The sequence below is a fragment of the Brachionichthys hirsutus genome, unplaced genomic scaffold (genome assembly GCF_040956055.1).
Source record: "Brachionichthys hirsutus isolate HB-005 unplaced genomic scaffold, CSIRO-AGI_Bhir_v1 contig_274, whole genome shotgun sequence".
NCBI lineage: Eukaryota > Metazoa > Chordata > Actinopteri > Lophiiformes > Brachionichthyidae > Brachionichthys > Brachionichthys hirsutus.
The window spans coordinates 98,430-117,677 of record NW_027180486.1 but is presented as its reverse complement, the minus strand read 5'-3'; the positions used below and the strand labels follow the sequence as shown (position 1 = coordinate 117,677).

The 19,248-nt window shown below is 40.3% G+C and overlaps 2 protein-coding genes and 7 non-coding genes across 9 annotated transcripts; 2 read left to right on the top strand and 7 right to left on the bottom strand.

Moving 5' to 3' along the window:
* Positions 1 to 4: 4 nt before the first annotated feature.
* On the top strand, positions 5 to 5,191 carry LOC137915391 (calponin homology domain-containing protein DDB_G0272472-like; the record flags this gene model as incomplete). The annotated part of the gene is made up of 1 exon (XM_068758728.1): positions 5 to 5,191. A coding segment is annotated over one exon (5,187 nt), but the record flags the coding sequence as incomplete, so codon positions are not given.
* A 3,656-nt stretch (positions 5,192 to 8,847) lies between these two features.
* Positions 8,848 to 18,624, top strand: LOC137915387 (vimentin-like). Its single transcript, XM_068758725.1, has 9 exons — positions 8,848 to 9,374; positions 9,565 to 9,625; positions 15,802 to 15,897; positions 16,403 to 16,567; positions 17,282 to 17,407; positions 17,593 to 17,813; positions 17,911 to 17,954; positions 18,036 to 18,121; positions 18,234 to 18,624. The coding sequence occupies exons 1-9, from the start codon at positions 8,848 to 8,850 to the stop codon at positions 18,273 to 18,275; spliced, it is 1,368 nt and encodes a 455-aa protein (XP_068614826.1). The 3' UTR covers positions 18,276 to 18,624.
* trnar-ucg (transfer RNA arginine (anticodon UCG)) lies at positions 10,830 to 10,902 on the bottom strand. Its single transcript has one exon. It is a non-coding gene; the product is annotated as a tRNA-Arg (tRNA).
* On the bottom strand, positions 11,175 to 11,248 carry trnai-aau (transfer RNA isoleucine (anticodon AAU)). Its single transcript has one exon. It is a non-coding gene; the product is annotated as a tRNA-Ile (tRNA).
* Positions 11,465 to 11,537, bottom strand: trnar-ucg (transfer RNA arginine (anticodon UCG)). The gene has a single exon. It is a non-coding gene; the product is annotated as a tRNA-Arg (tRNA).
* Positions 12,081 to 12,153, bottom strand: trnar-ucg (transfer RNA arginine (anticodon UCG)). Its single transcript has one exon. It is a non-coding gene; the product is annotated as a tRNA-Arg (tRNA).
* On the bottom strand, positions 12,426 to 12,499 carry trnai-gau (transfer RNA isoleucine (anticodon GAU)). Its single transcript has one exon. It is a non-coding gene; the product is annotated as a tRNA-Ile (tRNA).
* trnar-ucg (transfer RNA arginine (anticodon UCG)) lies at positions 12,716 to 12,788 on the bottom strand. The gene has a single exon. It is a non-coding gene; the product is annotated as a tRNA-Arg (tRNA).
* Positions 14,414 to 14,486, bottom strand: trnar-ucg (transfer RNA arginine (anticodon UCG)). Its single transcript has one exon. It is a non-coding gene; the product is annotated as a tRNA-Arg (tRNA).
* Positions 18,625 to 19,248: the final 624 nt, after the last annotated feature.

Sequence of the window (19,248 nt, the reverse complement as noted above, 5' to 3'; positions counted from 1 at the left end):
TAAAGAGGAGGAGATGCTCCACTGGACTACCACGCTCAGTCGCTCCGGCCTTAGTAAGAGGACAGTTTGTGCCTCGATGACCGAGTCACACAGCAGCTCGCCAGACTCAAACAGCACCTTTGCCAAAGACTCCACTTGTGTGAATGAAGATCGAAGGAAAGAGGAGAACTATCCCGGTGGTTCTGAACAGGATGTCAACTTTAACAGTGACCAAGTACTCAAGGGTTACATTTCCACGGCATTGGGTAAAGCAAAAACAGTCTTCAAACGCACTCCTATGCCAGGTCATCGGCAAGTCAATAAAAAGGCATCTGTTGAAAGTGTTAAAACAGTGACAGAGTCAGAGGTTCAAGAGAGTATCACTGGGCGTTACGCACACATGAAGACTGCGTCTGATGTAGAGGCAAGAGAGGGATACAGTTTTGTCAGACACATCAGCAGCAGTAACAGGCCAATCCCTAAACCTAGCAAAACTGTGTCTGCAGGAGTGAGCAAGAAAGACTCCCATTCCTCCATCAGGACATCTGGAGTCGCTGAAGTCCTTCAAATACGGAATAACAGGATGGAGGTTACAGAAACTGTGATGCATATTTATGAGAGTCAAGGATGCCATGACAACTACTTTGCAAATGAAGACTATAACACAGACAGTGCATCTTTGCATGGTTCCATTTCAACGCCTGAGCAAAAGCCATTCACTGTTTCAGGGCCATGTTCATACAGCAATGATTGCGATATAGATATAGATCCGACTGAGTCACTACAACGACATAAAGAAGAGACGCTCTCATTGTCTTCAGAGCCACTAATTGTAAAGCAGGAGACAAAAAAACTTCTGTCTTTGGTGGATGAAAAAGACGCCATAAATGAATCAAACATGCAGAAGACTTTGAAAAATGTCAAACCTTCGAAAGGCGTGAGGAAGAAAAAGTCGACAAACACCTCTCGGAATCCAAAAAGCTCAACTTTAACTGGCAGCTTGGATAAAAAGCAAAGGAAAAGTGCAATAAATACCTCAAAATATAGCCCACACTTATCTATAGACAAACTCCACAGAAATGTCAGTTTGGGAAAAAAGAGTTTGAGTTCAATTGCTAGAAGTGGTCAAAATAGTACAGGACCTGGGAAGCCTCAAATTAGGAAAGTGAGTAAAGATGGAAAGACCCCCAGAAAAGAGCAATCCCTATTAGCCAATATCGGAAATGTAAAAAGGACCCCACCTCAGAGAGAGAATATACATGAAACAGCTGCTAAAGACAATGGCCATAATGTAAATACTCCAACTAGGAGGCCCCAGATGAAGAAGAACATGTCAGACATTTTACAACCCAAAGCATCGCTCTCGCCAGGCAACAAGAACACTATCAAGCCCAAATCTATGACTGACAAAAGAAAATTATCACCCAAAAAGTCTTCAGAATTGAGCGTGAGTTTTTCTAAACCTTCTCTCAATCCTTCACCCTCTGAAGTTCACCAATATGTCGAGGACTGGCTGGAGAAAGTCAACCCAGACCCAACACTGTACACCGAGGTCCCCCTAGATGACGAATCACGACCCCAGACAAAGACTGTGTTTCACATAGGTGGTGATTCTGAATCAGATATTCATCTGATTCAGAATAATGTAGATGAGCATTATCCATCATCTGGCGATGCTGCCAAGGAATCAGCTTCTTGTTTATCAGCACCGCCTTGTTGTTCTTTGGTGCTTAATGCACAACATGCGAAAGGTTCAAGTGGTTCAATGCCAAGTGTCAGAGTAGATCCTGTATACAAAGAGAATGGATTGACAATGAACTCTGACAATGAAATATCTTCATCGACGTCCAACATTTTCAGACGCAAAGAAAAAATAAAATCTGTCCTCCAAAAACTTTGTTCTACCATCCAGCACATCAGATGGGAATCTAACACCAACGCAATACCGAGTCTTGTGCAGTCCAATAATCTTCCAGATTTCCCAATACAGGTGGCTTCAGTGTTTGGCTCGTCATGTAAAGCCTTCCTGTCATTCTTATCAGTGATGACTCTTCGAGATGATCTAACAGGCAACAAATCAAGGAGCACATCTGAGGCCATGCGCATAGTGGAAGCTCTGCAAAAGATTTCTGCCATCAAGGACATGAAAGAGCAGAGTGCAAGTTTGGCAGATCTGCAAAATACAGCGTCCTCTCATTTCAAAGAACGCTGGATGGACTTTCAGATTTTGAGGCAAAGGCTTGAAAATGAACCGATTCCTTCCAAATTTTCAGAGACAGAAATTGCCCAGGATGTTGTCTCGGAAGATATATTTGAAGATCACCTCACGGTTATTGATGAGCTGATGGAAGAGCTGAATATGCCACAAGATCTCAAAACAGAAATTTTGTCAACAATCCGGGATGCTAAATGTTTTTACCGAGCAGATAAGAGCACTTTTCTTAATACTGAATGCAACTTGTTAGATTCTGATGAAGAAATTGGAAAGTCTACGGGTGCAAATGACAACAAAATAAAAGAATTCCCAGAGCTTGATACAGCCTGCACAACTGAGAACATTACTCAGATAAAACAGGGTAATGATGATGATGAACAGAGCAAGATGATGATGGAGTCAGAGAGAGTACCCGATAAATTTCATGAAGCAGGCAATGATGTAACAGAAATATCAAAGCGAGAGAGATATGAACAGTTAAAAGAAAACAAAAATGAAGACGAAAGACAGGTGGAGGTAGAGGAGGAACTGGTGTGGGTTAATGACAAAGAGGATGAAGATATAAAAGAGATAAATAATGATGGTGAAGAGACAGAAACGGGAGAAGTAGAATGGAAGGAAGTCTCAGAAGAAAAGGCAGTGACTGAAGAAAAAATGGATGACAGGGAAGGTGAAGAATGGGAAGCAGAAAAAGGAAGTAAAGAGGATACGGAAACTGTTGAGAAGGTAGAGGAAGGGAGAGAAGAAAAAATGACAGAAAATGGGGAGGAATTAAAAATAGGAGAGACCGAAGAGGAAACACAGGAGGGACTACTGGATGACGAAGATGAAGAAACAACTCAGGATGACAGTTTTGAAGAAGCAAATGTTGAGAGGACAGAGACCAATGAAACAGAGGATGATGGTTTTAAGGCAGATGAGGAAAACAGTGAAGAAGAAGAAGAAGAAGGAGGGAAATTTGAGTTAAAAAAAGAAGTGGTTGAAGAAACAAATTATGTTTCAGATGAGGAGAGACTTGCAAGAGAGGAGTGGGAGGAAGAAGAAGGAGATGATTTAGAGAAGAAACCAGAGGAACATACCAAGAGCAAAGATGAGGAGAGAATTACAGAGTTTACTGTGGTCAAAGAAGAGGAAGAGGAAGTAGAACATGTAGAACATGTAGAACAGGAAAAGGAGGAGAAAAAAGAGATAGCTGCAGCTTCTGAGAAAGATGTAGAGGATGCGGCTCATAAGGAGGAGGATGAATGGGAAAGGGCTGAGGTGATCGAAGGAGATGATAAAGAAGATGCTGAAAAGAAGGATGGCGAGGAAAAAGGCAAAACAAAGGCGGTGTGTGAGGAAAACAATGGGGAGGCGGAAGAAAATGAATTAGAGGAGGTGGAGGATGGTGGAGATGTTGATGTTAAGAATAAAACTATGAATACAGACGAGAATGAAGAAAGCAAAGAGCAGGATAGTATAGAAAACCAGGCTGAAGAAGAATCCACCACAGACAAACAGGTTTTAGAGGAGAAACACGTTGAAGAAATGGGAGGTGAGCACATGCTAGACAGAGAAGAAAGAGAAAATAATGAAAGTAGTGAGTTAAACAAGGGGTTCAAACGGGTGCAAGAGCAAGAAACAAAGGATGAGGTAGAGGAGGAAAGCTTTTCTGACAATACAGACTGTATTGCTGGTGAAACTGATTGTGAAGAGGAGGCCCAGCAAAGTAGCGTTCAGGAGGAAGCAAATCTAGAGACGATGCTAGAACATGACTCTGAATCACCAACCAAACATTCCCCTGAGAACCAGTATGAGGATGATAAAAGCGATGTAACAGACACTGTTGATGGCCCGGAAACAGATGAGGGAGGGGGCCATCATAAGGAAATATTCAGCAGTCTGCAACACCAAGTGGAAATATCCCAGCAGTTACTTGACTTTGTTAACTCTGCCCTACAGTCCTCTTCTCTGACATTCACGTATGACGCCGAGGGCATTGTCAGACTAGAGCCTGCTAATCCTCGAGTTGCACCTGCAAAGATTCTTCAAAAAGAAAGAGAGGATAGTTCATATGGTCTGAAGTGCCTCCCAAGCCCAAACACCTCAGATTTATCTGATTACAGGCCAGAAACATCTGAGAGTGGTGGATTTAAGACTCGGGAATCTGTAGGTATCGTTACAGACAGCGCAGAAGAGCTTTCAGAGAATCCTTCTCTGTGCTGGAGACACAAGACTTCTAAATCTGACCTGTCTATTGCAAGCAATTTGGAATTCTTGCAAAATTCTAGAACAAAAAGTGAAGGCAGCGTCTCTTCTTTTGATCCAGCTGCTGAAGCCTCAGGGAAGGATCTGTCTTTTTCCAGTTCTGGAAGCTCACAGAAGACAGATGCTGCCGCAGAGGCTGAAAGAGGCACTTTCTTCACCTTAGACAAAGACTCAACTGATGGAATACTGATCGACCAAGGTAGATGGCTGCTCAAGGAGAACCACCTCATCCGAAAATCTCCACCGGTCGCCCTGGGAATGTATGACCCTGTGGATACTTCTTCTCTAGATACGGGTCAGGGGGACACCAGCGAGGAGTCCCCGTGTCATTCTAAAACCCAGCTCAACCCTCTTGCTGCCATATCCTCCTCAGAGCTTGAGGAGAAGGCAAAGCCTCAAACTCCAAAGTGCACCTACTACAACTTGCCACATGGGAGCGATTCAGACCCGTTTTTGGATGAGTCCAGTTCCAAAAATGGCAAAAAAGACACAAGCATTGTCAAAGGGAAGGGCTTCCGTGTGTCACCTAAGACTGACACTTCCAAAACCTGGGCAAATAAAAATGGCAGCCTGTCTTCATTTGCATCGGTTGAGTTTAAAGCTCCAGACAGAAAAGTGCATCCTGAAGGTGAGTCCTCAGCTGTGACACAGGCAAGAAGGACATCTAGTGGAAGAGGGGCTGAACTACAAGCCCAGGATTCTCTAGATCCACTTCGCGTGAGATGTTGCCAATATTGTCCCATACTCTGATCACAGGATACTATGATTCACCGATAAACTAAAAGTTTTAGTCTTTGGCAAGGATATTTATTTCTAATGCAGCTGTAGATCTTTTGAATTTTGTCAGATACTCACAAAACAATAACAACAACAACAACATTTATAGTAAGAATGTGTTACTTGACTGTGGAGAATTGTGCCTCTTATGTATGTTATACGGTGTTACAAATTTCAGTTTACATTAATCATTTCATTTGCAGGACTTAAATTAAATGTAACAATGTCAACAAATAAAAAAGCATTTTTCTTTACTTGTGCATAACACTATTGTTTATTATCATAAGTCACTGTTTTCTCATTGAAAAAAACAGTCCATTATATAAATGTATATGTACCAATAAAAATCAAATTTTATAGCTTATTATATTTCTATTTTAGGGTTAGTTTTTTTTTTCCTCCGGAATATTGCAGTGTATACTGAGAGATGACTACTTTCTAATACAGATGTTGATACTGTAGTATTCACCTCTGTTTTTCTTCAGTTCCTCTCATGTTCTTACCGTAACAATGGACAACAGAATGTCATTTGAAAACTTTCAATACAAAAGTGACAACAGGACACATTACACATTTTTAATTCAGCATTAAGGATATTCAATATTCAATAAAAATGTTTTTATTGCCATGCAGAAATAGTTATAACACTTTTATGAAGTTGGTCGACTTGAATAAGAAAGATTAACGTGTTGCGGTAAAGATCAAAAGCTCTGAGTTTGAGTTCCAAGTATGCTCCAAAATGTAGCTCAATATAATATAATTTTTGTTTGAACCCTTCCCTGAAAAGCGCCGCCCAGAACCACGAAGGATGTCTCATGACTAAGCACAATAGTAACGACTGTATGATGGGCTAACTAAATAAGGAGGTCCAATTTCTGGAAAGAAAGCAGTACATAACACCAGTTTTATTTTATTTTTTTAAAGAAATCTTGTGTTTTGTGAAATGAAATAAACATAATCTAACAGTAAAACTGTGTTTCCTACTAATTGTTTCTAATTGAGAATTGAACTGGTGAACATAATCCCACATCTAATGTTTTCCCAGAAGCATCTTCCCATCTGTTGGGACATTTGATTATTGTTTCTGTTTTTTTTTTTTAAATGTTACTAACTCAGAGAACCACGTGAATTCTGAATTCTCCTTTAGCTTAAAATATTTGGTTTATTCCTGGAACACAATGGCAAAGTCCAAACTCCTGTAGCCAATACTCATACTCCTACATGCTCTTATACAGCTCTTTAAAATGTCTTCCAAATCGCTTTAAATCATCATGTCATGGTGTCAAATGTATAGCTTTATATAAATTAATTCTTATTTCTATACAGTTTTCATTTCCAATTCCAGCACTCAGTTGGAGGAAGGACAGGCCACAGAGAAGAGAAAGTGTCACCCCCAGCTGGGACGTGCCCTCTGGTGCAGTCAGGCATATGGAAGTGACAGTTGTGATGTGATTGTCTCTGACAGACTGGAAATAGGTTTGTTCAGAGGATATTATCCTTGAAATAAGTCTGAGGAAATATAAAAGCTAGTCATTTGAAGATACGATGGTGTATATATATATAAATATTGACATATCGTATGACAATGTTATTCGAATGATTTTGGAAAAACACAATTTCCCTACTTCCCCTCCCTGTTTATGCACCAATCACTCGCTGCAAACCCATGCATGGAGAGACACAAAGAAAGAGGGAGATAATGAGGGCAAGCGTGACAGAGAGGTCTGAACGTTCTGGATACTTTCCATTGGTTTTGCCAGTCACCATGGAGATTTGGAAAATAGCCCATTCCCTGAAATGAACACACATCCTTGCTCTGCTCAACCTGCTGACGACTGACAGAATAGTGGGAGCTTAAGTTCCAGTACACTAAAGAAAAAGTAAATCAATCATTTGCATGTCAGACAGAAACATTCTCATAATATAAATGTGTCTTTGATGGAGCTACTAAGAACTCACAGTCATGTGAAATTTAAGAATGACCCCAAAAAAAGATGTTTGGTCACAAGGCAAAAAAAAAGAACGATTTAACGCAACAGCTCTAGTCTTTAACAGCTAAAGTGTTATAAAAAAGGAATATAAGGTAAAAGATGAGTATAGCATTTTCCTTTACACTTTTTTGCACTTGCCGCCACTGAAAGTAACTTGACATTGCACTCAAAGTTGATGAAAGCTAACCGGGGCCCATGGCAAGGCTTGCAGCCTTTTAGTTTTGCACATTTAGATTCACTTCAATGAGGCGCGACAAGCTCATTGTGTTGTAGCGCTCCCTACACTGAGTCTGTTTATATCACGGCCCAAAAAGAAGCCCATCAGACTCAAACAAATGATGAAGAAAAACAAGTTCAAGTAAGACAACAGACAGACAGACAGATATATATATATAGATAGATCATACTTATTAAGGACATTTTGGACAAAACAAATTGTTGATGTAAGATAGGACTTCATCTATGAAGAGGGGTGGCCCTGAATCCGTCCCTCTGTTGCTTTGAGCTTGGGCAAAATTATGTTGTGGATGATCGCTATGGCTACCGGCACGCGGATCTGTGATTCATCATCATGGGAGATGCAACAAAGGATGTCTTTTTACTGCCCAGATCCTGCAGTTTTTAAGCAATGAGACCAAGGAGCAAGATTTCATTTATCTGTTCCTCCATCCCACCAGATTCTGATTAATGTTGAATCTTATTTGGTTCTCATTCTAGTCCTGTTCTACAATCATTTTAATGCTCTTCCCAGCTGTGCTGTCGCTTTGGAGAGAAACAGAAACTTCAGCAACTGATATAAAAGGACCAAATGCTAAATTCCAAACATTGCCAGGAATGGGAATTATTTGGCTTAAACTGTAGCTCTGGCAGACACCGGGCTACATAACATAATTACAGCTCACGGTCTGCATTCTGTTACTGCAGATATGTGACAGATCAGCAATACACAATCCCCTGCTCTGTGTGTGACAATCCCAGCATTCCTCTCTCTGTCTATGTGACTGACACAGGCAAGGCTGTCTCATAATAAACTTTTTTTCTTTTAATTGATAACTCAGAAGCTACTGATGGCAAACAAATGATTCTAAATAGTATAAGAACACATTTCAGAGGTAATTTTAATTAGGTCGTTTTAAACTCGCCATGAGGCACAATCAAGCGAGTGAAGTAATATTGATGATGTCACTACAGCTTTTACTCGGTCCAGAAGTCAAAATGAATGAGTTTCCGTGGTGGTGGTGGAAACTTATGGAGAGAAAATTGTTTCTTTTTATGCAATTAAACAAAAAAAAAGGATTTGCAACCAAAAATAATGATGTTGATAGATAATAATGTATTTTTTTTATTGCAAATCCATTACTTTTGTTTGCAAATCTTTTATTTGTTTGCAAATCCAGATTTCTCTCTATTGAAGCTTTGGGGCCGAGTTTCAGGATCTGGATCTGGATTTGAAAGGCAACCTTCCAAGTGTTCCACTTTTCTGATTGGATTTTCAAATGTGTCACTCAAAAAGTAATTTGCATAAGGAGGAGACTATAAATGGGACATGGATTAAGACGACGCTGTTCTCCCCCCCCAGCGTGCAGCAGTCGGTAATAACGCAAGTTTGAAGTGTTGCCCGCACATTATTCAAGAGCGATGTCTCAGAGATCAGCTCCAAGTTCTTCCTACAGAAAGATGTTCGGCGGGGACAGAGTTGTGAGCAGGAGCGGCTACTCCAGCCGCTTGTCCCCCAGCGCGGTGCGCTCCTCCCGGCTGTCCTACGGTCTGTCGTGCGCTCCGAACATTTACGCGGCGAAGACGCAAAGGCTGCGGAGCAGCGCAAACATGCCCCGGCTGGTGTCCGAGAACGTAGACTTCTCCTTGTCCGACGCCGTCAACAGCGAGTTCATTGCCAATCGCACCAATGAAAAAGTGCAGATGCAGTCGCTCAACGACCGCTTCGCCAGCTACATCGAGAAGGTGCGCTTCTTGGAGCAGCAGAACAAGATCCTGCTGGCGGAGCTGGAGCAGCTGCGGGGCAAAGGCACGTCCCGGGTCGGAGATCTCTACGAGGAGGAGATGCGGGAGCTGCGGCGCCATGTGGACCAGCTCACCAACGAGAAGGCCCGGGTAGAAGTCCACCGGGATAACCTGGCAGACGACGTCGACAGGCTGAGAGAGAAGTAGGGGCCCGTGAAACTCTCCAATGCTGCGTGATAAGCGTCAATGCAACCCGTGTTACATTTGTAGACCTCTAAATGCTCTCATTTATTCAGTTTATGATCATATAGTTTACAAAGTGTTTGATCTTAACAATTAATGACTGGTTGCGATAATAAAAAAAAAAAGAGTAACAGAGTGTCTGTTTCTCAGATTGCAGGATGAGATATCCCAGCGGGAAGATGCTGAGAGCAACATGCAGAGCTTCAGACAGGTAGAGGATGAAGAAGCTTTACATTTCTCTCTACCAAAATCAATCACATTTCTGCCTGTTAATATCTGTAACTGATTTGTCAAGAAGAAAGATAATATGCGATGAGCCCTGGCCAGGCTCCCTGGTTTCCCTCTGGTCATATTAGGGATTATGTATATGATAATGACATGATCACATGCCATGAAATGATGACAGGTGATGCCAAAGAGATTAGATCTTTTAATTTTTATTACCTCTAAGAGTCTGATTTTTACCGTCAATGTGGCAAAACTCTCCGTCTCTTTTTTTCTTTTTTTCTAATCTAATTATTGAGGCTGTACTGCAGAGAGGAATGTGATCTTATGATGACACAACAGCAGATTCTAGCTATAAACCCAACGGCCCCTTGCCTGGTGTAGAAGGTCAAGTTTTTGGCCATTAGGTTAAATCAGGCATGCAGAGAGGGGAGATGTTTTAAGTCCAACCGGTCGCTCCGAATGAACCGCAAACACAAGTGGTGTCGACCCAATATCAAAGCAGGGAGAATTGTCGCCATGTGATCCAGGCTTCTGGAAGGCCATCCTCAGATAAAATGTCATTCTTGATGGAATACTTACTGTTTGTCCTCTCACTGGATTTCATTGTTAATTGTGAAGTGATGAAAAGTGATACAAATAGTTAAAAAAAACATCAGACAGGTGAAGAGTACATTTACATCCCCCAGTAAACGTGTGGTTTTTAGGACATGGTGTTAGATTTCATGACCTTATATGAATGTCAGGAAGGAAGTCCCTGTGGCATGCCATTGTGACAACAATGCAAGGCTTGGCTGAGAGAGCGCGCAGTCAGGCAGACAGTCACTCTTCCAGCCGAGGGCCTGTTGGGAAAACCCTGCTGAATAGCACACATTGTTTCTGGCATTAGGGCAGGGGCAAAGTTGCCTCATTTGCTGATATCCCTGCCAATGCCCTGACAAAGCCCAGCATTGTGGTGCTGCAGTGAGTGAGTGTACAGAAAAGATGGGATGGAATTCATGATAACTGAAGGATAACTGAAATCAATGAGCAACAAAAACCAAGGTTTGATATTTGTCTTTAAATTTCAGGCGTCTTCACCCTGGAGTTAGTTTATGTCAAGGGTGGGTGGAGCAGTCGATTTGGCCTTCAGTGTTCTCTCCTCTTGCTCAGAAAGGGAAAAAAACTCAAGCAGTACTACTGCAAGAAATCAACCACGAAGGGACTCGAACCCTCAATCTTCTGATCCGAAGTCAGACGCCTTATCCATTAGGCCACGTGGTCAATGGAAGTCTGGGCACTCTTATAATTTGTCCGAACACCTGGTGCTTTAAAACAAAGTTGTTCCTGATCACTTCAGTGACATGACAAGAAGACAATCAGTCAAATACTTGATCACTTTTGATTGACTTCACGATCACCAACATATTTGAGTTGTCTAAAAACATATCACATTATAACTTCATGATTAGTTCAGGATTAGTTTGTTATCAATGGACAGATATGTTTAAAATGAGCAGTTTTACTTTATGAATGCTTTAAAACACAAATTTCAGTGGCCAGTGTGGGGCTCGAACCCACGACCTTGGCGTTATTAGCACCACGCTCTGACCACCTGAGCTAACTGGCCTTGCGTGGTAAAACTTTTCTAAAAAGATTGAACATTTCATCAGGATAACTGAAATCAATGAGCAACAAAAACCAAGGTTTGATATTTGTCTTTAAATTTCAGGCGTCTTCACCCTGGAGTTAGTTTATGTCAAGGGTGGGTGGAGCAGTCGATTTGCCCTTCAGTGTGCTCTCCTCTTGCTCAGAAAGGGAAAAAAATCAAACGGCACAAAGAAATCAACCACGAAGGGACTCGAACCCTCAATCTTCTGATCCGAAGTCAGACGCCTTATCCATTAGGCCACGTGGTCAAGGAGAAGCTGGACACTCTTATAATTTGTCCGAACACCTGGTGCTTTAAAACAAAGTTGTTCCTGATCACTTCAGTGACATGACAAGAAGACAATCAGTCAAATACTTGATCACTTTTGATTGACTTCACGATCACCAACATATTTGAGTTGTCTAAAAAAATATCACATTATAACTTTATGATTAGTTCAGGATTAGTTTGTTATCAATGGATAGATATGTTTAAAATGAGCAGTTTTACTTTATGAATGTTTTAAAACACAAACTTCAGTAGCCAGCATGGGGCTTGAACCCACGACCTTAGCGTTATCAGCACCACGCTCTGACCATCTGAGCCAACTTTTCTAAAGAATTTGAACATTTCGTCAGGATAACTGAAATCAATGAGCAACAAAAACCAAGGTTTGATATTTGTCTTTAAATTTCAGGCGTCTTCACCCTGGAGTTAGTTTATGTCAAGGGTGGGTGGAGCAGTCGATTTGCCCTTCAGTGTGCTCTCCTCTTGCTCAGAAAGGGAAAAAAATCAAACGGCACAAAGAAATCAACCACGAAGGGACTCGAACCCTCAATCTTCTGATCCGAAGTCAGACGCCTTATCCATTAGGCCACGTGGTCAAGGAGAGGCTGGACACTCTTATAATTTGTCCGAACACCTGGTGCTTTAAAACAAAGTTGTTCCTGATCACTTCAGTGACATGACAAGAAGACAATCAGTCAAATACTTGATCACTTTTGATTGACTTCACGATCACCAACATATTTGAGTTGTCTAAAAGAATATCACATCATAACTTTATGATTAGTTCAGGATTAGTTTGTTATCAATGGATAGATATGTTTAAAATGAGCAGTTTTACTTTATGAATGTTTTAAAACACAGACTTCAGTAGCCAGCGTGGGGCTCGAACCCACGACCTCAGCATTATCAGCACCACGCTCTGACCATCTGAGCCAACTGGCCTTGCCTGATGAAACTTTTCTAAAGAATTTGAACATTTCGTCAGGATAACTGAAATCAATGAGCAACAAAAACCAAGGTTTGATATTTGTCTTTAAATTTCAGGCGTCTTCACCCTGGAGTTAGTTTATGTCAAGGGTGGGTGGAGCAGTCGATTTGGCCTTCAGTGTGCTCTCCTCTTGCTCAGAAAGGGAAAAAAATCAAACGGCACAAAGAAATCAACCACGAAGGGACTCGAACCCTCAATCTTCTGATCCGAAGTCAGACGCCTTATCCATTAGGCCACGTGGTCAAGGAGAAGCTGGACACTCTTATAATTTGTCCGAACACCTGGTGCTTTAAAACAAAGTTGTTCCTGATCACTTCAGTGACATGACAAGAAGACAATCAGTCAAATACTTGATCACTTTTGATTGACTTCACGATCACCAACATATTTGAGTTGTCTAAAAAAATATCACATTATAACTTCATGATTAGTTCAGGATTAGTTTGTTATCAATGGACAGATATGTTTAAAATGAGCAGTTTTACTTTATGAATGTTTTAAAACACAAATTTCAGTAGCCAGTGTGGGGCTTGAACCCACGACCTTTTTTTTTAAATCTTTTATTATCAAAAATGTCATATTATTTACAAATTTACAATATATACATTGATAAAAACAGGTGGCAGCAGTCCATACATGCATACTCATTCGTACTCCAAACCGGCACCGAAATCATAAAACCATAAACATAGCAAAACATAAGGGTGAGTAGGCACGAGGCCTCTCACCAAATCATAAACACATAAACTCAGGAAACATAATGGTGGACAGACACTTGGCCTCCCACCAAATCAAAACAAATAAATAAAACCGAACATCAGTAACTCAGTCAAAATTAAATTTCAGTGCATCACCGTGCATTTGAACCAAAGTGCTCCCCTCAATAAACCCCTGCAGAAAGTCTTCGTGATCAATGTTTTTATGTAGTGTCGTTATTGTCCTCCTCACCATGTTCCTAAATAACCTCCAGACGTCCGTTACATTATTGTCGTAGTGGGCCAGATTCCTCCTGAATTTTACCGCATACCTTGCATGGCTCAAGACCAGGTTTAACAGATTTATGTTCTCCCCCTTCTTTTTCCCAGTCACTCCAAACAGCCACAACGCCTTCCACTCCATCTCCACCACATACCGTCCTCTCCAGCATCTGTCAATCATCTCCCTCATCCTCTCAAAATACCCCTGAAGCTCTCTGCATTCAACAAACTCATGCATACACGTTTCTACACTCACGCTACACACATCACATTCTTTCTTCACATTCGCATCAAACCTACTAATTATTAAATTATTGAACACCCTATTGTGACGTAAAAGAAAATCAAAATCCTCACATTCATGGCTGTTCCATTTCACCCTCAGGTTCTTCCATATTGTTTCCACTCTCACTTCGTTCACTACTCTCACCCACACTCTCTCCGCAGCCGGTCTCCTCACCTCATTCGCCCTCAAGCATTTATACACCATTCTCGTCTTTACATTCTCCAACCTCACCCTCCGTTCACCCTCACCCACATACATCTCGATCTCTCCTTCTTCACACACTCCGGCCTCCTCCTCAATCATTCGCACCCATTCGCACGGCATTCCACTCACGACCCACAACCTTAGCGTTATTAGCACCACGCTCTGACCATCTGAGCTAACTGGCCTTGCCCGTTGAAACTTTTCTAAAAAAATTGAACATTTCGTCAGGATAACTGAAATCAATGAGCACCAAAAACCAAGGTTTGATATTTGTCTTTAAATTTCAGGCGTCTTCACCCTGGAGTTAGTTTATGTCAAGGGTGGGTGGAGCAGTCGATTTGCCCTTCAGTGTGCTCTCCTCTTGCTCAGAAAGAGAAAAAACTCAAAAAGCAAAAAGAAATCAACCACGAAGGGACTCGAACCCTCAATCTCCTGATCCGAAGTCAGACGCCTTATCCATTAGGCCACGTGGTCAATGAAAGGCTGGACACTTTTATAATTTGTCCGAACACCTGGTGCTTTAAAACAAAGTTGTTCCTGATCACTTCAGTGACATGACAAGAAGACAATCAGTCAAATACTTGATCACTTTTGATTGACTTCACGATCACCAACATATTTGAGTTGTCTAAAAGAATATCGCATTATAACTTTATGATTAGTTCAGGATTAGTTTGTTATCAATGGATAGATATGTTTAAAATGAGCAGTTTTACTTTATGAATGTTTTAAAACACTAATTTCAGTAGCCAGTGTGGGGCTTGAACCCACAACCTTAGCATTTAGCATAACATTGAAAAAAAAAGTATACTATATATAGTATTGGGTAATGCAGAAGAATCCGCCATGACTGAAACTGTGTTTTTTTGTGAATAACATCTTAACTAATAATGATATTGATGTGAGTCCAATTGATAAAGGTTTGTTTTTATGGTTAAGGAATGTAAAAATATAGATAAAATAAATCGAGGCAATATTTTATTTGGTGTAACTCACAATATCGGGAGACTGAGGTGCTCGGCGGAGGTCGGCGCTCTCCGAGTGCTTTTCTAGGTTAAAATATAAAATGGTAAGATGGAGTAATTACTGTATATTAAGCCACACAGCAACAGAACCATAATTACATTTCTACAAGGTCAAGCAAAGACTGTTAAATCAAGAATGCAGTCGGGAATAACAAATAGGATTAAGTACCCTTAGAACAATACCCTGTAGTTCTGGGTGTGGCTGCACTCAGTGCCTTCTTGATTAGCCCAAATCAAATTTATTGATGTGCTAAATCTTTTTCTGCCAGAAGTAATTCGAGTACAATATAGCTTGATTTATTAATTAATTTATTTTATTTTACAGTAACTGGCTTCAACCTGCTTGTAAACAGCTGTGGGGAAAGTATTCTAATTCTTTACTCATTCCTTAAATACTCCTCTGCAGCGTTGATTGTAAATGTATGTTTCACTTACATTACATAAATGTCAAAGAAATGTAGTGCAGTAAAAAGCCTCATTACAATATCTTATATTAAATCAATGAAGGTACTGGAGTGAAGCTCAAATAAATCCAGACTTTACTTCACTGCAGTTATTTGGTAACTGTAACACAGGAGTCATCAGAAAACACCTAAATATGATCTGCAAATGACATGCATGTGTTTAAAGTTCATTTCCATGTGTTTGTAACCTGGCGTATTGCAGTAGGTTGATCCTTATTGTACATGGGATTTTCCCTCTATGTCAATAAACATAATGTATAATTCATGCCACCTGATTAAAGACCAAATGTCACGATTCAGGATGTGGACAATGCTGCCCTCGCCAGACTGGACCTGGAGCGGAAAGTCGAGTCACTCGAGGATGAAATCAACTTCCTCAAGAAGCTGCATGATGAGGTAAGCTTCCTTTTTTAGTATGATGTTACTGCTACTGCACCTGGTATGAAGAAGAGGAGTAGAATATATGTATTAGATAGAATTTTAGGGTGCAAGTACAGTCACACAGTAGCATGTATTACAGTACAAAAACAGTCAAACATCCTGTCTAAGAGGAGCTTTTCAAAAAAGCCCTTGCGGTCTTGTATCCGTTGAAAGTCCTTCGTACATAAATAATCAACATTTAACAATACCAATTTAACAATACAAATAAAAATAAAACCAATATTAAATTACTCAATTGATGCAAAATAATAATAATAAAAAAATACTAATAATTTTACACCACAGATGCAAAATAACAATAAATTAAAAATAAATTACACCACAGTAGTTTGAGGTATTTCTTGGTCTAAAAATTGTGTTTCAATGCTTCAGAGCAACTTTATAGAATCGTCCGCACATTAACATAAATTGTCTACATATATGTATTTTTTACATGCCAACTCTATAACGTCTGCTGCAGGAAATGCTGGAACTGCAGAACCAGATGCAGCAACAGCAGCATGTGCAGGTTGACATGGAGATTGCTAAACCTGACCTAACGGCTGCCCTGAGGGACGTCCGTCTGCAGTACGAGAACCTGGCCTCCAAAAACATCCAGGAATCCGAGGAATGGTACAAATCAAAGGTAAATATTTTCTTTCATCGGCAAGCATAAATATAAGCTCACGTGAACATATTTGTTAAAATTTGATTGCATGACTATTTGTTTATGAAACCGATCACCCATAGTGATGAACTTCAAATCCGCCAGTCTGTTAGATTCACTTGTTGGCTTCATTGACACATTCGGCTACAACATTGAGCAAACTGTTTTTAAAAGTCTGCCTGTATGTTAGCTACCCAGCAGTGAATGGCTAACAAAGTTAGCATTAGGAGCCTTAGGGACATTTAACAGCCAGCGAGTCATTTCCCTCTGGGCTTGGTCCAATCAGGCCTATAAAACAGGATGATTAATGGACTTAAAGTCACAAGGAGGCCATAAAACACAACTCCAGATGAATGGATAATGCTGCACCATCAGGGAAATCTTTGCTTACAGTGATAATGTGTCAGGGCTGTGTTTATATAATTATTTTTCCACTGCTCCCATATTGCAAAAAAGGTTAATTTTAATGGGAGTATTGAAAATACATTAATTCACCTCTATTAAAAAATAAGTGGAACATTTAAACAAAGCAGCTGGGATTTTCTTTTGTTGCCACATCTTTCATAATTCACACGCATCAAGCTCACCGTCATGTTTACTGTCCCTCAGCCTCTGAATCATTATTTATTGAACAGGTTTTTCTCTCGCTTTTCATTTCCCTCCCTCTCTTCTGTTTGTGACTGTGGCGACCAGTTTGCTGACCTCACTGAAGCTGCGGCCAGGAATAATGATGCTTTGAGAGTGGCCAAACAAGAGGCCAATGACTATAGACGGCAGGTTCAGGCACTTACCTGTGAAGTGGATGCCCTTAAAGGATCTGTGAGTCTACACAATACAAAAATAATATTGTCTCATTGCAAAATTAAATAGAAGAAGCCTATGGAAGTCAGAAAGCTCGGAAAATCTGATTTTTCTTTCCTTTTTTTTTTAAATGACACAAAAAAGATGCTATTTATGAATAGATTGTGTTGAAGATCATTGTTCCCCTTTGGATCCTGTCCCAGAATGAGTCCTTGGAGCGCCAGATGAGAGAGATGGAGGAGAACTTCTCGATGGAGACAAGTGGTTACCAGGAAAATGCTGCTCGTCTGGAGGTGGACAATCACAACATGAAGGATGAGATGGCCCGTCACCTTCGGGAGTACCAGGACCTCCTTAATGTGAAAATGGCCCTGGACATTGAGATTGCCACCTATAGGAAGCTGCTGGAAGGAGAAGAGAGCAGGTGAGTGACAATGAAAGAATGTATATCATTAAAGCTTTTATTAGATTCAACCAAAGATACAGCTAATCATTGCAGACTGCACTTTCTCCTTTTACAGAATCACTACTCCACTCCCAAACTTTTCATCCCTAAACCTGAGAGGTACGATCGAATTCGGCATGTCAGTCATACATCAGATTTTACTATACTGCCAGATTAAAACACATTTCATTTCTTTCTTAGAAACAATGATTGATTCTAAGCCTCACATTGAAACCACAACCACCAAGAAGGTTCTCATCAAGACTATTGAGACAAAGGATGGTCAGGTAAAAACCACTTCAACTGATTTCCAAGCAATGAAGTAATTTTCTCATGTTTTGTTGAGCTCAGACTCACAATCATTCACGTTTTCCCTCTGTCCTCTACGTCCTTGTTCAGGTGATCAACGAGTCAACCCAGAACCGCGACAACATGGAGTAATAATCTATAGTCTTTGCCAAATAGTCTGCAAAAGCAATATAATGGAACGCAATGTTTGGAGCGAGGATCAAGCAAGCAAACCAACGACACATTAAAAAGAAACAGCTTCTTAAAGTGCCTTTCTGTATGACGATCCAGTATGCCTCTTAGTCGACACAGGGTGAATTTTGCTTCCTCTAAAAGTATTATCATGTGTCACATTTGTTTAGAAATGACAAGGAAATCAGCGCAAGACAGAAATCCTGATTGCAGTGTATGATAATCTTTCTTTGTAACCAGCATAGTATGTTTGATCAATACAGCATGCACTCTCCAGAAAACATGTGTGAAGATGTCACAAATACCTATATAGAGCAATAAACATAGAGATGATGACTCAAATCTGTGGACAGTGCAATATTTGAAGATACATTTTGGAAATGAAATAGCATGACATAAATCAGTTCGCCTGAAGAAGGGCAAATAGTAATCATGATAAGTAATGCATAAATGGATTAGGGCAACAAACAAGCAAACAATTGTCTGAATAATTTATGTCAACAGTTTTAAAATCTTGAATTAAAAATGAATAATTTTAATTGATATAATTTCAAGAAACAACACTGATTTGTTGAATAATCTTATATGTTTCATGCAAATAAGGAAACTATTCATTTTAATGGTTTTTAATTGCTGCTTTGTAAAGGACGGTCATCCTAGAGGTGGAAATGAGCCAGCACACATCTGCAAGTAATTCTATTTTATTCAGGAGCTTCAGGAGGATCTTTGCGTTGATATCCTACCACCAAGCTATATAATACAGTTTAATATAATACAAAAGAATAACAATAGAATCTGAAATCAACTGGATGTTTTGTTGCACATTTGCACTTAAAAAATAAAATTAGGACTTGCGGTAACATCTGTTTGTCAAATGAAGATCAAGACCCAACTTTAAAGAAATTGTTAATCCATGACAACAAGCATGGTCTCA

Coding starts and splice junctions, on each gene's coding strand:
- LOC137915387 (XM_068758725.1), top strand. CDS start 8,848: ATGTCTCAGAGATCAGCTCCAAGTTCTTCCTACAGAAAGATGTTCGGC. Junction 9,626..15,801: donor ACATGCAGAGCTTCAGACAG/GTAGAGGATGAA, acceptor GTCACGATTCAG/GATGTGGACAATGCTGCCCT. Junction 17,814..17,910: donor CTGGAAGGAGAAGAGAGCAG/GTGAGTGACAAT, acceptor CTCCTTTTACAG/AATCACTACTCCACTCCCAA.